The 18,336-nt window shown below is 38.1% G+C and overlaps 1 protein-coding gene across 2 annotated transcripts in view; it reads right to left on the bottom strand.

Annotated features, from left to right (window-relative positions):
* CCHR3.PART0H5orf22 (chromosome chr3.part0 C5orf22 homolog) overlaps positions 1–18,336 on the bottom strand; it is a 313,287-nt gene that overhangs the window by 92,762 nt on the left and 202,189 nt on the right. The window contains exon 8 of one of the 2 annotated variants that reach the window (XM_044065334.1): positions 10,761–10,900. The exons of the other annotated variant lie outside the window; for it this stretch is intronic. Coding sequence (XP_043921269.1) covers positions 10,761–10,900 — 140 coding nt within the window. The remainder of the gene's footprint in view (positions 1–10,760; positions 10,901–18,336) is intronic. 2 annotated transcript variants of the gene reach the window in all.

Genomic DNA, 18,336 nt, shown 5'->3' with positions numbered 1-18,336 from the left:
TAGCTGTAATACCTAAAGAGAGTAAGGATCCATTAGACCCAGCTTCATACAGGCCCATTTCAGTACTAAACCATGATTATAAAGTGTTCATGTCTATAATAGCTAAAAGAATGACAAAAGTAATACTGAAATTGATAGATATGGATGAATGTGGTTTTGTGGAGGGCACAACAACATTAACAAAATACTGATGATCCAGAGGGAAGCAGACTGTAAGAGGATACCATTGTTGTTGGTGGGTCTTGATGCAGAGAAAACATTTGACACAGTAAGCTGGGACTTCATAAGCAATGCAATGGAAGCATCTGCATTTTCTGAAAAAAGTATAAGGTTGATTAGGAAGGATATATGAGGGATCGAAAGGCGAAAAATAAAGTGGGTGGGGTCCACTGATAATTTCGGCTTGAGCAGAGAAACCAGGCAGGGGTGTCCTCTTTCCCCTTTGTTATTTGCAATATATTTAGAACCACTGGCAAAGAAAATAAGGCACTCAGAAAATCAAGGATACAACTAGTATGTTAGTCGAGAAAAGCTTGTTCTATTTGTAGATAATAAAATCAGAAAGAGACATTACAGTGTTGTGGAACATTTTGAGACAGTTTCAAATCTTTTCAGAATACAAAATTAATGACGCTAAAACAAAGACAACAGTGGTAAATTATATACCCACATACAAACTGGTTCAGCAATATCCATATTTATGGGGAAATAAAATGAAATACTTAAGAGTATGGATTAAATGATTCTGGTGTGGCAGCTACGTATATGTGGAAAGAGACTAAATAAAAGAGAACACAAAAACTGAGAAAATGGAAGCTTTGTTATATGTATATGCACAGTAAGATACAAGCAGTCAAAATATTTTTAGTCCATTTAGTCTTATGCACAGGTCAGGCATATTTTTACCAACCAGAGGAGAAGTTGTGGGTAGCAATTACTAAAGAGCTGAAGGATTTCATCTGGGAGGGGAAGACGGGTAAGCATCAAGTGGGATATGCTGATTCTTCCAAGACAACAGGACAGACTGGGATTACCCAATTTGAAGGGGTATTTCACAGCTACACAGTTAAGGCTCCTATACATAGCATGAGTAGAAAAATATAATTCAAAGTGGAAAGGGATTATAGAATGAAATAGCACTGCTATCCCAAAGTGTCCCACCAGCAAAAATGAGAAAATCGTAACAACTGAGAAACTGTAGGACACACCACGAGAACTTGATTGTAGTTAAATCACGAATTCAGCTTTGATAAAATAAACCTACTTTATTCCATAGACATATACAAAACAATAAAAGAGAGATGAGCGCTTTCGCGTGCACTATGCACGCTTCTTCAGATCTATCTAAACCATTCAAGCATGCCCTTTAAATATTGTAAAATAATTCATTCAATTGCATCAATTAATTAATAATTATCCAATTAAATAATCATATAATTATAAAGTGCATCAGTGCTTTTAAGCTTGAAATCTGCTATTATTAACGTTCACAGTTTCAAGCCTACGGCTCAGCCATCAAATTCAAAACCATATGAAAATAAATAAATAATAACAACAACAGATCTGTGTTATTATGCTTTAAAAAATATGTATATATCATTGAGAGTGTTTATAATGTCTGCTAACTAGGGTTTCTGTCTTCATTAGTTTAGCTTCGTAATCATTTCAAAATTCATAGTCACTCTAACAAGCCCATAATGTTAAATAAATAAATGAATGGAACGAACAAATCGTTCTATATAAAAAAGTCATTCTTATTGCCTCTCTACGCTTCTGCAACATAATGTGTATCAAAATAAATCTCAAAATGTTTGCAGGCAGACTTTATAACCATGCAAATAGTTAAATGGAACGAACGGATCGTTCTATATAAATAAGTCCTTCTTGTTGCCTCTCTACACTTCTGCAACATATGTATATCAAAATAAATCGCAAGATGTTTGCAGGCAGGCTTTGTAACCATGCAAATAGCAGATTCAGTCAAAGATATTCACCATTGCAAGCCCTGCAACAATATGATTCCTTAACGCAGACTTTATACAAAACTTCACATGGAAGTTTTCTTACGTAAATAAAATTTTAAAAACATTCATTAACTAATCATATGTATAAACGTCTATTAATATTCCTACTCATTATATACCTTTGCTAAAATATTTTAATAATTCTAATGATTTTAGTGAATATTTTAATAATTATAATTATAATGTTTACATTCATATTTATAGTATGCCCGAGGTGCAATTTATACCTCCATCCATAATTCTCAACAATAATCGATTTTCATCTCTTAAAATAATTGCTAGAGCTTGTTCGCCAAATAATGTTTACATTACATTTAAATATATTACTTGAATATATGAATCAATTGATGTCTGAATTATTGGATATAAATTATAAAGTATTAAATATGAGTATAAATATCATAAATTCTATTCTATAATACTAATCTAAAATCTGATATTACATTCTATCTAAAAAATATCTTGAAATGTATATGTTATAAAATACAAATATCTTATTAAAAACTAGTTAACTAATATGTTCGGTCTAAAAGAAGTCTTATAAGAATTAAATTATTACTGACATCTATCTAAAATTATTTATACTATGTCTATAGTTTCATATTAACCATCCATGAAATATTAATTACATAGAAATAAAATTATTTCTGAATTCTCTTTGTATATAGCATTATCAAAGAAAATCCCATATTGGATATTATAATAGACTCATCTTCTTTCTAAAATAGGTTTCAATGAGATGTAGTTATTAATACCAGGTGTCATATGCGCCCCGAATCTAAAAATCCAATCCAATTCTAGCTTAGCTAAGTAATTCTCATTGTCTCCCATCCTCAGGTTACTTTTAACTGTCTGTAGAACCCTAAATTTAAACTCATGTGTTGGGTGTAGAGTAACATGCCTTGCCAGGGCATTCAGCTCATTCCTTTTGCGAATGTCATACACATGGTTATATATACGTTCCTTAAATCTTCTCTTCGTAAGACCAATATAAAACGCTTCACATATCGTACAATTAGCCATATAAATTAAATTCATGGTATTACAATCTGTACGTTCCTTAGGTATAAATTCTGATAATCCATCTGGATGTTTAAAATGCTGAATAGATGTGATATATGGACACATATTACATTTCATGCATGGAAATGTTCCATTTTTCACAAAACTGTTATTAGTTCTTTTACTTATGTTATTAACATCTCTGAAAAAAATCATTTTTAAGTTATCACATGTACGAAATATAAAACTGGGTTTGTTGCCAACCACCCTTTGAATGTCTTCCACCATAGTTAATACGTTCCAGTTCTTATAGATAATATTCCTAATGCCTACAGTGTCATTAGTGTATTTCATTACATATCTAATCCTATTGGTATTATAAGTCCAGTTCTGGTATATACCAGTTGTTAAGCATTCTCTATTTTCAAACTCATGTGTATCAACAACTCTGCTATCTTTTTTGTCTTTTCTATCTTTTTTAGATGGAGTATAGAAGATGTCATTCTTTATTCCTTCTATTAACCTAGAAGCATAGCCTCTTTTTTTAAATAGTTTTTCCATAAAGCATGTTTCTTCTCTTAGTATTATTGGGTCTTTACATATTCTCACCAATCTAGAGAATTGTCCTTTTACCACACCTGAAAACACATGCCTAGGGTGCATGCTGCTATATTCTATCATTGTATTTCTCCAACATTTCTTTCTGTAAAGTTTAGAAGTTAAATGCCCCTCATTATCAAAGTAAAGATTAACATCTAAAAAATTTATATTAGTATCTGAACATTCAAGAGTGAATCTGAAAAACTCAGTGGTCGATTCTAGATATTTTACAAATTCTTCTAATTCAGTTTTTGTACCCACCCATAACAAAACCAAATCATCAACAAACCTCCTGTATAACTGTATTTTGTTCATCCAAGTACTATTAAATAAATGTTCTCGTTCCCAGTAATATAGGACTAAATTCGCGTAAGTATTTGCACATGGGGTGCCCATGGCAACTCCCCATGTTTGCAAATAATACTTACTGTTGAATGTAAAAACATTATTTGATAATACAGTTTCCATAAGTTGGTTAATCAGAATTTGTCTGTCTGAGGAGAACCCACTCATACATACCATTAATTCTCTAATGGCCTGTAGTCCATATTCATTAGGTATGCAGGTGAATAAATTGCATACATCTAGTGTTGCCAATATGGGAGTGTCAGTATGAGCCTTGTCCTTTTGAATTTTCTCTATATCTTCTAATAAATGTACAGTGTCTCTCAGAATTGTCTCTATTTTATTCACTAAAGGTCTAAGCATTTTTTCCAAAAATACAGAGGTATTATATGTAGCCCAATTCCTACCCGACACTATAGGTCGCATAGGTATGGGTTCAATTTCTTTGTGTATTTTAGGCAGTCCTTTAAAGGAGGGTACAAGTGGTTCTTGGATGTATAAAAAATCATACATTTCTTTGCTTATCTGTCGGCACATAAGTAGGTCATAAATATTCTCATGTATATTTTTAATTATGACCTTGATCACTTCAATATTAACTTCTTTATATGTGCTGTTGATTTTCAGCATAGTTTCAACAGTATTTACGTAGTCTGTTCTGTTGAGTACCCCACCCCCTTTGTCTGCTGTAGTTATTATAATGTTCCTATTCATTCTTAGTTTCTTAATTGATTCAAATTCTAATTTGTTCAAGTTACAAAACTTATTCTTAACATGTTTATCAGAATAGAATTTGTACAAATCTTTTTCACATAACCTGACAAAACATTCTACTGGGGCAGGTAACTGTGGAGAAAAAGTGCTTTTCTTTTTAAATACATTGGTAATAACATAATTATTACCTTCATTTAAATCCAGTTCACCCTTGTTTTTAAAAAACAATTTCAATGCTATCTTCCTTGCAAACAGTCTCAAGTCGGTAAACGTTTCAGCCAATATGCTGGATTGGGAAGGGATAAAATTCAAACCACGATTCAGAAGTGAAAAGTCAGAATCAGAAAGTACAAAATCAGAGCAATTATACACCAGGTGAGTCAGTTCCACATCTTCTTCTGCTGTCCCTGTCTGTCCTGGGAATACTTCCGTTTCCTTGGTCCCCTGCTCGCTGATCTGCCTCTGGTGAACTTGTCCATCCTTATTGGAAAAGGAGCTGAAGCATTTACTGTTCTGTTAAAATTAGTACTTGTTCGTTGAATGGCCCCCATTCTAAGGGAGTCTTCGGTGTTTTGAAGCGCTTGCTGATTCGGAGGGGGTGTGTTAAAGTCTAACCCTCCTGTGATGTTACCACTACTGTGTGCGTTCAATTCATCAATAGTAGCAGTAGCCGTTGTTGAGGGCGCCAAATTCAAACCATCTGTGGTTTCCGGTTCTGCCGTTTGTTGTGAACTGCGCTGTTCAGTATAAGTAGTGTTATTCACATTGTCTCTGGGCCAAACAAAGATATTGCCCATTCTAAAGTCATTATTGTCCCTTATTAATTTACGCTGTTTAGTGAGTTTCAGTCTCTCACTATAGATGTTAATCTGCATGGATATATTATTTAATTTTCTAATACAAGCCTCAGACTTGAAGCGCTCCGTAATGGATTGGTACAGTGCATCAGTTTTATTTTGCAGGTCTGATTCTAAGGGCTCAAAGTATTCAAGTAATAAATTTATGTTGTATGGAAAGGGATTATGTTAAAACAGTGGGGAAACTAGAGAGACAATGACAGACTTGCATTTTGGATCCAGGCCTTTAAGAAGAATAACAATAATCATACAGAATATTATATCCATAAAGTAGCAGAAAATATTCTAAGCAATAAGCCAACACAGGAATGGAGAAGGGAGATTCTGCCAATAGGGATGACTGCAAATAGAGATACAGACAGGCAAGAGGGGGCTGAAATTTATTGGAGAAAACTGGCAAAGGAACCAAGGTACTGGGAGAAAATAGCTAAACAGGGAAAGGTAAAAGAATGAGAAGAGGCCAAAAATTTATTTGGAGTGCAAGTTAGAGACTGCCTTCCCTATCAAGGATTGATGTCAAAGTATAGGAAAAGAGAAAGAAATAGGGGGTCCTAAACGAAAGACTAGCACTGGCAGAGTTTTTAGCAGAATCTAGAACAGAAGATGCCATTAAAAAAGGAATAATTAGTACAGCATATAAAATATTGCATGATAACTAAGAATCAATTACAGGAGGTTAAAAAGGACTGGGAAGTGAGATTGGATAAGCAATGCACAAACAATGGGAGGATATACAGTGTACACACCCCTGTTAAAATGTCATGTTTTTGTGATATAAAAAAAATTAGACCACAATAAATCATTTCAAAACTTTTCCCACCTTTAATGTGACCTATAACCTGTACAATTTAATTGAAAAACAAACAAATCTGTTAGGGGAAAAATATAAAAAATAAAAAAACGTACAATTAGCTGGTTGCATAAGTGTACACACCCTTAAACTAATACTTTGTTGAAGCACCTTTTGATTTAATTACAGCATTCAGTCTTCTTGGGTAGGAGTCTATCAGCATGGCACATCTTGACTTGGCAATATTTGCCCACTCTTCCTTGCAAAAGCACTCCAAATCTGTCAGATTGCGAGGGCATCTCTTGTACACAGCCCTCTTCAGGTCACCTCGCAGATTTTCTATTGGATTTAGGTCTGGGCCATTCCACAACTTTAATTTTGTGGTGAAGCCATTCTTATGTTGATTTGGATGTATGCTTGGAGTCATTGTCATGTTGAAAGGTGAAATTCCTCTTCATCTTTCTAGCAGACGCCTGAAAGTTTTGGGTCAGAAGTGACTGGTATTTGGAACTCTTCATAATTCCCTCCACCTTGACTAAAGCTGAAGAAAAGCAACCCCAAAACATGATACTGCCACCACCATGCTTCACCGTGGGGTGGTGTTCTTTTGTGAAGTGCTGCTTTTGCGCCAAATTTACCTTTTGGAATTGTGGCCAAAAACTTCAACCTTGGTCTCATCAGACCATAACACATTTTCCTACATGCTTCTGGAAGACTTGACGTATTTTGCAAATTTTAGCCGGGCCTGGATATTTTTCTGTGTAAGAAAAGGCTTCTGTCTTGCAACCCTACCCCATAGCCCAGACATATGGAGAATACAGGAGATTGTTGTCACATGTAGTACACAACCAGTACTTGCCAGAAATTCCTGCAGCTCCTTCAGTGATGCTTGTAGGTCTCTTGGCAGTCTTCCTGACCAGTTTTTATCTTGTCTTTTTATCAATTTTGGAGGGACGTCCAGTTCTTTGCAATGACACTGTTGTCCCATATTTTCTCTGCTTTATGACTGTCTTCACTGTTTTCCATGGTATATCCAATGCTGTGGAAATTTTTTTGTACCCTTTTTCTGACTGATTCAACAATGAGATCCCACTGATGCTTTGTAAGCTCTCTGCAAACCATGGCTTTTGCTGTAGCAGGCAACTGAGTAAACAGGTTCATAGGTGTGTGCTAGGCTAATGGCCCTGGAGCCTTTACAAGCCTAACCCACTGTATTACACTGGCATCATGCCACCTGACCTTAGTTCCTAGTGCCTCTGTCGAGTAGAGCCACTGGAGTGATCCCCGAGGTGAATTTTCTATTTCTCATCCACTCATCAAGATTTCTCTTGATGAGGGCCAGTGAGGTGCTCTGCTTGACATGTATTCCATAGCATGGGCAGTCTGGGTTATAAACCTGTCCCTCCAGCATGTTCTGTTGATTGTGGCAATGAGGTTTGTCAGGAAAATCCTACTAGGACAGCTGAACTTTATTTAGGGTTAATCAGAGTCTCTTTTATTGATGGCAGGTGTGTACCCAAGAAGAGTATTACTTTAAGGGTGTGTACACTTATGCAACCAGCTTACTGTACATTTTTTATTTTTCATATTTATTCCCCTAAGAGATTTGTTTTTGAATTGAATTGTACAGGCTATAGGTCACATTAAAGGTGGGAACAGTCTTGAAATTATTTATTGTGGTTTCATTTTTTTAATATCACAAAAACCTGGCACTTTAACAGGGGTGTGTACACTTTTTATATCCACTGTATGTATGTCTCCCAGATCTGCAACAAAATCTAGAAGATTTAGGACTTTTGCTTGGAAATGTTTACATAGATATTTTTATACCCCAAGTAGACTCCAGAGAATTTTTCCTCAAGTAGACAGCAAATGTTGGAGGTGTGATGGGGAAGAAAGAGGTACTTGGGAACATATTTTCTGGGAGTGCGGTGGGTTGGCAGACTAAGGATTCCCTGTGGTATGCACTGTCGGAGATGCTGAGTGGGCGGATTGATTTGATAATGGAGGTGATTTTTCTGAGCTATGATACAGAATCGGAATTACCTAGACATGATAAGGCCTTGCTGTGTCTAATTATGGTGGCTGCCAAAAAAAGCAATTACAAGAAAATGGAAATCAAAATCTAAACCAACTATACAGAAGTAGTGAATATAGTAACGGAGATAAAACAACTGGAATTGAGATCTTTAGAAAAGAGTAGGTGCAAACTGCAGTAAACTCCCAGTTACCCGGGACTCAAGCAACTGGCATTTGATTGGCTCATATGCCGGCATACAAGCCAATTAAAAATCTCAAAGCGGAGGTACTTCTTCTCAGTGCGGAACAGTTCTACATTGAGTAGAAGTGGCTCAGGTTTGCGACTTTTGACTGGTTCGCATGCTGGCATATGAGCCAGTCAAAAATCCCAAATGGAAGCCTCTTCTGTTTAATGCGGAAGAGCCTGCTGTTCCACACTGAACAGAAGAGGCTCCACTTTGCGAATCAAAAATTGCAAAACGGATCCTCTTCTGTTCATGCATTGATGCTTGTATGCCGGTATACAAGCCACTCAAAAATCGCAAAGCATATCTCAAGCAGCAGGCACACACACTTAACTGGCATCTACCAATCCTCATGGGTGCCAATTAAGTGAGACTTTACTGTATATAGGAAAAAATTAGGAATTGTGGGAACAATACATACAGGGGATGAATGAGGTTTAAAAGAAGACAGAACTTAAATGTGCTGTGTAATGTTTGACTGAAAATTACTGGGTAGATTATAAGTGATGTATAATATTTGCAAATGGGAGTGTGTCAACATGGTTTATGAGGTAAAATGCTTGCCACTAAGATTGTGTCGGTGTGGTTTGTTTTCATTTATATAAATGTATGATCGCTTATGTTGTGACAGTTTAATAAAAATGTTTCTTGTTTAAAAAAAAAGGGGGCAGGATTTGAATAATTTATGCAATGTTGCTTAGGTTGTATGATATACAGCAATATATGTGTAGTATAATGTTTGTTAATTTAATAGAGTTTGATTACTTTTGTACAAATGTAAATTTGTCTATGTCACAAGTGATAATTCAATAAAAAAAGTGTTAAAAAAAAAAACAAAAAATAACAAAGAGGTGAAAAAACAGAAAGGCATCATAACATCACATTCCAGGAAAAGTGATTGACAGTGCTTGTTTCTCTAGTTCAGTTTTCAGCTGGGATATCTTCTGTCAGGTGACTGCACATCTTCCCTTTGTTTATGCAGCCTTTTTGGTTTACTCCCACATCCCAACAAAATGATGTAGGTGAACTAGTGAACCTCCAAACTGCCCTTAGGTGGGTGACTGCATGTGCATCCTGTAATAGGTTGGTAAGACATCAAGGAATAGTTTTACAACCTGCGCTCACTAAATGCACAAAGATTTCAGCCCCTCTGTAACCCTGAAGTTGACTGATGTGGTAGTATTTAGGGAACAATTGAATGAATTAATTCACTATTGGCAGTAGCAAGTTTTTTTGCACTGAAATGGTGGAATCCTATGAAGACCGTTTATTCCTCTTAAAATGCTTCTGTAAGCTATGAATGCCTCTAAAATTAAGGTTCTTGTTAGAACTATTATATCCAAATAATAAGGATTACGGACTCTTGAAAAATCTTGAAACAGGTTTTGGAACGGCAAGTTTTGTATTCCTTAAATGTCCCCTCTATTACCTACATTATTTCTGAATATTTTTGTACATCATGCTCAGGACACAGACATTTGAAACAAAGTACAAACAATACGGGTACAATTTTCTAGTCACAGGAATGAATAAAGGAAAAGAACAAATTTAACTACAATGCAAGGCACCTCATCATTCCTAAGTCAACTTGTAAAAAGCAGACCAAGAATAATGAGAAAATATCTTTTCAATATTATAAACAACCATTTTTGTATGATTGTTTGCTGTGGATGGATAAATAGGTGTGTATATTTATTTAGCCACTGTTTGATACACAAGACTAATTTTTATTTAGCCACTGTTACCTATGTAGGATTGATTAAGCACAGTTGCCTGTTCCAAAGGTATCCTGGAAAAAATTGGTGGGGTAGAAGTGTGTCTCGAATTTCAAAGTGTCCAAAGAATTGAACTCGATTTTGCTGGAATGAAAACCAAGTTAGCAGCCTGTAACTCATTCACAAGTCACTACTTCAAACATATTCTATGTTGTAGCCAGAATGGCTGTATGTAATACGAAATGCAATTGTGGACATTCCTTACAGACATTTGGTCTAGAGCACTGCTTGCAAATGAAACACTTCATTCCTTACAAACTGCTGCAAGATACTTTGCTCATGACTACGTGTGTATATTCGTATCAGCATTTTAGTATAATAAATGTCATACTGCAACTTCCATAAAGTGATAGTAAAAGTAAAATTAATTATGGCAAGAGTTGTCTCACCTAGCAATAGTGATTAGAGTTGGTTTAGGCATGTTCTTCAAAAGATGCTTTACAGCCCTTATGAGGCCATCAATTTCCTCCTCGGTGCTGACATGGTGAGGAAGTTCTGAATAATCACAAGTCAAACCAGCCTGATGCACCTTCAAATGAGCAGAATACTCATATGAGAAATGATGGTATACATAAATTAAATCTAGATGTAATATTTGCTAATATAACAATACATTTTCCATATTTCCGTGGGATGTACTATCTTAAAGTACACCTATCAAATTATCCCTGCATGTCCTACTGCGGTATGGCTGACAACCAATGGATAGCAAAGTTACAAAAGAAAATTGTAGCTCGAAACACTCATCAGTTAACAGTCAAAATCAATTTTCAAAACAGAAAAAAAATCATTATTTTAAAGACTCTATGCATTTCAGTTAGTTGGCATTTTGTTACAAGGCTACTTGAACTGATTTTGTTTTTACTATTCTTTTACCGAAAAAATGATTGCCAGTGGAAGGAGATGTTCCTATTTAATCTCATTAAAGTTAGCAAATGTATAATGCAGCTTGTATTCCCTGTCTTCACCACCATCACTTGTCACCACATACATATGTCAATTGCAGAAGTAAGACAAAATCAGTGTCAGTGCATTCCATTTATTAATTACTCTTTTGGTGAAAAAGCTTATTTCCATCACACACATCTGATTTTCATCCCACCCTCTGAGTCTAAGCATTAGTCAGATCTCAAAAAAAAAAAATCTGCTGCTCTTAGGTTCATAGGTTCATACTAGGCTATCTGCCCTAGGGCATTTATAAGCCTAGCCAGAATGTGTTTGGCTTTCGCCACCCATTTTAAATGTATTTTGCTATGCCCATTTTCGAGGTTAGTATACTGTGCCTCTATCTAACAGTGACACAGAAGTGATACCCGGGGTAAACCTACGATCTCCCATCCACTCATCAAGATTCCTCTTGAAGAGAGTCAATGAGGGACTCTGCCTAACCTGGACTGGGATTTTATTCCAGAGTGAAGGGAGCCTCTGGGTTATGAATCTGTCCCTCCAGCATGTCCTATTTATTTCAGTGCTGAGGTTCAAGTCTCTCGAGCGTAGCTCGATGGGATTTGGATTTTCTGAGGTGCAGCATGTCCATTAATTCCGGGTTGGACATAGCTTTATACGTCAGGCACAGATCGCCTCTGAACAGGCGGTATGCCACTGAGTAGAGCTGGAGTTTCTTTAACCGGGCAGCATATGGCATCTGTTTGAGCCCTTTGATCCTCTTGGTGAGGTACTTTTGGGGTCTTTCCAGTTGCTGCAGGTGTCTGGTAAGGTACATCCCAAAAGGGGCATTGTACTCAATTATGGGCCTGATGAGGGATGAGTAAAGAGGCACGATGACCTCCCTGATCTACATGTGAATCCCTTCATGATTAGGTGGGCTATATAAAATGTTTTTCTAACCACTTTGGCCACGTGGTTGTCAAATGAGAGATTGCTATCAACTTGGGTCCCCAGGTCCCTAATTACTTCTTCTGTACTTAATGGATTTCCACCTATGTGGTAATTTGTGGGCACTTTGTTTTTGCCAAAGGGGATGACTATACACTTTTTGGCATTTAGCTTGAGGCCATGGCTCTGGCACCAGTTGTCTGTTTCTATGAGGCCCTTTTGGGGGATGCTTGTGTCGGCTGGAGAGTCGATTATGGTGCCCAGTTTGCAGTCATCTGCAAACTTGGTCAGCCACAGTCCTTCCGTGTTGGCCTGTACCTCCGGGAAATATATACCGAACAAGAGAGGTCCCAGGACTGAGCCTTGTGGGACACCACTTGTAACTGGTTTGGAGTCTGACATGGCTCCAGCAATTCTAACCATGTGGGTTCTGTCCTTGAGCCAGTTTGCAATCCATCTAGTGACATAGGGGTTTATATTTAAGCTGGTGAGCTTATCTATAATGCCCGAGTGGGGTATTGTATCGAAGGCTTTTGCGAGGTCCAGGTAGGCTGTGTGGACCACCTTCCCCTCGTCAATGGCCTTGGTGACTGTTTCAAAGAAATCAACCAGGTTTAAGAGGCAGGATCTGCCCTTAACAAAGCCGAACTGGGTAGGATCCAGTGTTTGTAGGTCCCCAATATCTTTATTTATGAGGTCCATGATGATCCTTTCCATAGCTTTGCAGACCAAGCTAGTCAGGCTTATGGGCCGATAGTTTCCAGGATCCGTTGAGGCACCAACTTTATGGAGAGGGACCACTGTTGCTGTACGCCACTCTTTGGGCACATATCCTGTAGTAAGGCTGAGACTGAACAGTAGTTTTATGTTTGGGTTTAGCTCTTCTTTGAGTTCATGTAGGACGCAGCCCGGGACACCATCTGGTCCCATTGATGTTGTGTTTTTTGCTTTGGAGAGGGCGGCTCTTACCTGAGCATCTCAGATGTCAGGGGGGCAGCACTCGGCTGGGATAGATATTTGCCCTTTTGGTGGGGAGGGGGGGGGGAGAAGTTTGCGCTGAACCTGTCAGCTAGGATGTTGGCAATGTCTGTGGGTTCGGTGTATTTTTTGTCATTTTGGACTAATTCTGAACATATCTGGGAATTACCACCCAGGTTCCTAACATAACTAAAGAATTAATGATTATCCTTAGTGTCCTGTGCAATTTTTCTCTCGAAGCTGGCCTTAGACAATTTTATGTGTGCCCGTAGTTTTTTGCTAATACTGATCAGTGATGCCTTCCCTTTTTCGGATTTTGCTTTATCATTTAGTAGCTTCCTCCTTCTATTGTATAGTTTGTTTATGGCTGGGGTCCACCAGACAGGACGTCTGCATTTGGAGGATTGGGTCTTGGTTTTATTAGGGATCGCATGATCCATGCATTCCTGAAGGTGTTCATAGAATGCGTTTATAAAGGATTCTGCGGTCTGGGCCGTATTTTCCACAGGCCCGGGGGCTCTGAAGGATTCCACCTCAGTTTTGAGGAGTGTAAAATTTGCTTTAGAGAAGTTTTTCACTGTGGTTTTCTGGGCAGGGGGTGGGGTCGGGATGTGAATATCCAGTGAGATTAGTTTATGGTCTGATCTTACCAGTGAGGGATAAACTTCTGGTCTGGAGCATAGAGTCCCCATGTTGGTGATGATCAGGTCCAGTATGTTTTCCCCTCTTGTGGGAGTGGTAACAAGTTGTTCCATAGCATTTGAGTTTATAAATTCTAGGAACCTTTGGGCTAGGGTGTTGGAACTAGAGTAATGCTCCCAGTCTATGTTTGGGTAGTTGAAGTCGCCCAATACAATGGTGTTTTGAGAGACCTTCATATTTTCCAGTGTTCTCAGGAAGGCCGAGTGGGGTTCCTGGGTTTGGGAGGGTGGTCTGTAGCAGGCTATAAACTGGAAGGCAGTTTTACCCACTGTTAGTTGCACATGGATAGTCTCTGATGCTTTGTGCTTTGCCACGAACCTGGAGGTGTGGGTATCTTTGATGAATATCGATACTCCCCCTCCTTTTGTGGTTCGGTCCAAGTTTTGGGGCCGAAAAGCATGGTATGAGGTATAACCTGGTAGTGCTGGGGTGCTCTCGGGAGCCCTGAACCAGGTTTCTGTTACTGCACAGATATCGATGTTCTCCATTATAAGGAGAGTTTCGAGTGCGTGCATCTTGAGGTTTAGACTTCTGGCGTTGAGTAGCATTACTCTTAGTTTCTTATCCCTTGTGATACCTATGGAGGTGGGTTTGTCTTTTGAGCCTTGCCTAAAAAAGGCACTATGGGGGTAGCAAGAGCCTTTGCCAATATCCGAAAGCCCAGGGGTGACAGGTACAAGCCGTCCCTAGCGAAGCAGCGTGGCTTGTCGAGCATATCATCCCAAGCTGACAGGCATTGGATCCCCTTTGAATGACACCAGTACTTAAGCCAATTGTTGAAATTGATCATCTTGTCTTTATATTGTGGCATCATTCTTGGTGAGGGTAAGATGCTACTCAAGGTCAGGGTCATACCGGCCTGGGCTACATGCTCAGAGAGCTCCTTTATGTCTCTTTTCATGTAGTCCAGGGAGGTACGTCTCAGGTCATTCACACCAGCATGGACAATGACCGAGTCATATTTGTACTTGCCTTGGAGTGACCTGAGTGCTTGTGTTATGTGGCGGATCCTAGCACCCGACAGGCTGCTCACCGTGACCCTCTCCTTGTTCAGCCTGGTGAGCGGGACGTCAGTGTGCCTGATGATAGAGTCACCTATTACAAGTGTATCAGGTGTGTTGTTTAGTCTTAAGGGCTGTGACTGTTTGGCACACTGGCTTTGTGAGATATGTGTTGCACGTGTTTTGTTTTGGGGTAGCGGCTGCTTGGGTGTCTGCTTTGAGGTCTCTGCTGCTTCGCAGATCTTTATTTAGAGCCTCCGAGTATGTTTTTGTGATTATGTGTTTGGTTTGCTGTCGTGGTAGGTCTATGTGAGACTGGAATTGTAGTGAGTGTGGTTTCCTTCTCCTCCTGACCGGTTATGCCAGTACTGAGTTGAGAGAGCTTAGCCTCCAGTTTGGCTATATGGTTGCATCTCTCACATGTGTTGGAATTTGTTGGGAGGAGGAGAGGGTTGTCTGTGTACATGAGGCAGTTGTAACATTGCCTCAAGATTCCCAGATTCACCAGCTGGACCGGAGAGGAGATTGACAACTGACCTTTGGACATGCTAGAATAATATTGGGAATTCCTTAATAATTGAAAACCAGGGCCAGTGGGGAGTGAGGGTGTAGTGCTTTTAATTTTTAGTGCTGACTTATATAATTGCTTTAGTGAGCAAGTGCCAGGTAACTTAAGTGCAATGTGTTACAGGTAACTTAAATGCAAAAACGACAAACAGTAACTTTCTTTCAAGTGAAACAAGGAAATAAGTACAGTAAGCAATGCAGATATCACTAGTGATCCACAGAATCCTCTTGTTAATGTTTTCCCAGTTTGTCCTGTACTATATATAACATAATACTTCCAAAACTAAATATGTTTAGAAGTTTGCATGCAATACCAAAATCAGATCCTCTAGTCCTCATATTATTTCAGTTCACTCATGCTGCATACGTTCCATCTTGCCATTCTTTTTTTTTTTTGAAGACCTAGTGGAATTTTATTACTAACTGCAGGAACCTTAATGTTACATTCTATGATTATTTCTTGAAATAAATATCATCTATTAGCCAGTCACACTTTTGTCCCATAACTTCATGACAAACTTTTGATACATGAGTTACTGACACTCAAAATTTTAATTGCTAAACACTATCACGTAAACAGTGACAAACTTACTGTTAAAGCATACCCCCCATTACTTAAATATCACAATTTCATGATTGCTGTATCTCAGAGATAGGTAGTAATTACATACTAAAATCCACTTGGAAGATGGTATCCAGTGGTATACTTCTTCTGGGCTGCTCCGTATCTGCTGAAGTGGAAGACTGGAATGGACTATTACCATAATTACTTGAGGAACAGCTCATCACCTATGGCTACAAATGGCCATTTAAGTAATGGGCGTAGCATTAAGAATACTGGGCCACATTCTGTCCTCTGAGCCTTGGTTCTTGTGATGATGCTCCAGCTTCAGTAAGAGGCTGTAGTATAGATCCTCCTTCAGATCTCTATACAGAGAGTTTTCAACCATCATTATCTTGCTTGCAAAATTGTCTACAGTCTTGGTGCTCTCGAGCATGTGATGGATCTACCCAACATTGTGCTCCTCCTCAATACAGTGCAGATAAAGCAGGTGTGGATATTGGCTGGTAATTTTATGGCCTCATACAACTTAACAGATTATGCATAGACATACAAATTCAGAACATTTTTACCAAACATGGTTAGGACTGGACTTCCAAGATGGCTGCACACTGATTAACAGATTAATTCTAGCTCTCCCAGTGTGAAAAGAGAAACTCGGCAGACAGAGCCAGTGGACTTGTACTTCAAAGTAAATTTAAGTAACTGAATAGTAAGTGCAGTGCAGGATACCAGGAAAAAAGAAATACAGAGGACTTGAAAGAAAATCACCTATAAAAGGTGAGGGAAAAAAACATTGACTGGGAAGAATACTGCAGCTGTTTAGCAAAAGCAGTGCAAGCTCCAGACATGACTTCAAGTAACCTAGATGAAAGTATAAGACAACTGCATACAGACCTGATTAAAATAAACAAAACACCGTTGGAGTATATCAACTCAAATAACAAAAGGATGGAAAAATGGAAGAAGCTTTAAACAGATATTCAGATGAGATAAAAAAAACGCGAAAAATTAGAGGTTGAAATGAAGAAAAGGCTGGTTGAATAGGAGACTGCTCAAGAAGAAATGTTTCAAAAAATAATAAAAATCAGAGGACAGAGCATGTAAAAAAACTGAGATTTCCTGCTGTACCAGAAAAACTGGAAGGAACAGACTGTATTCATTTCACGAAAGCACAAACAAGCAACTGGACTGCTTTTCCACAGCAAGAGTTGTTAATTGAAAGTGCACATCATGTTTATGCTCCAAACCTGGCTACGAGAAAGCAACTCACTGTACACCAGGCAGAAGAGGAGTAAATTTATTCCACTGTTCAAGGAAAATTGAGAAGCAGGTGTGAGATTCAAACTGCTGTACCCAGCTATCTTCAAAATATTATTTCCTGGAGGGACACAATCATTTTGTGATGCAGTACATGCCAAGGAGGAAATATAAAAGTTTGTGCAAATAAAAGTGAGCTGTGAAAAAGAAAGAGATTCTGATTCTTCTCCTACTGGCAATAAAGACCATAGAGAGACTGTGTCAGTGAAACATTTTCCAACATTTCAATGTAAAATGCTTGGGAGAAGGAAAAAAAAGCCCAAGAGTTGACTAGAAGAATACAGAGTAATGTTGGAAATGAAGCACAGATAGGATTTGGGAGATGGAGATGAACAGGAATAAAACCAGTAATTTGGAAATTACCAAAGGCGGGATTACAAAGGAATAATTACATTCGTAAAACATGACAAAACAAGAAAATATGGAAATTTTGGACTTTGTTAAACTTGTAGGGGACTCATAGCATATGCCCTACTTCATGTCATAACACTCAGAAAAATACCTAGGAGAGGGTAAGAGGAAGGAGAAAGTTAAGAAAAAAATAGTTTTACTTACAGTTAATAGCAATATCTTTATAGTGCATGATTTTCTTTGGATGCTATAAAGTAAAGCTTTCTCAGTTACTTTTAAGTGTAATGGGGGCGCTAATGTAAACAAATGCAAAAAAAAAAAAAAAAAAAGACAAGTCTGCTCAAAATAGCATGACAAAGGAAAAAAAAACTGATGCAACTGTTTTCATTCTTGCATAGGGGAATGACTGGATTAAGGCCCTTAGCTTGGTCTAGTAACAAGTTTTAATAGAAAGCAAGTAAATGAAAAAGAGCACTGAATATTAACACTTTTTTCTAACAAATAAATGTATGCTTAGTAGCAACCCTACATCTGGGCCTCATGTCTCCTTGGAGACAACCTGATAAAGAGAAATGTCTAAGAGTCTGAAAGCATTCATGTGTTTTCCCAGCTGGGAGAGCTATAAGGATGATACAAAAAAATGCACTT

The sequence above is a fragment of the Protopterus annectens genome, chromosome 3.part0, assembly GCF_019279795.1.
Source record: "Protopterus annectens isolate FY-2018-M chromosome 3.part0, PAN1.0, whole genome shotgun sequence".
Classification (NCBI taxonomy): domain Eukaryota; kingdom Metazoa; phylum Chordata; order Ceratodontiformes; family Protopteridae; genus Protopterus; species Protopterus annectens.
The sequence above is the reverse complement of the archived record's forward strand: the minus strand, read 5'-3'. Positions and strand labels throughout refer to the sequence as shown.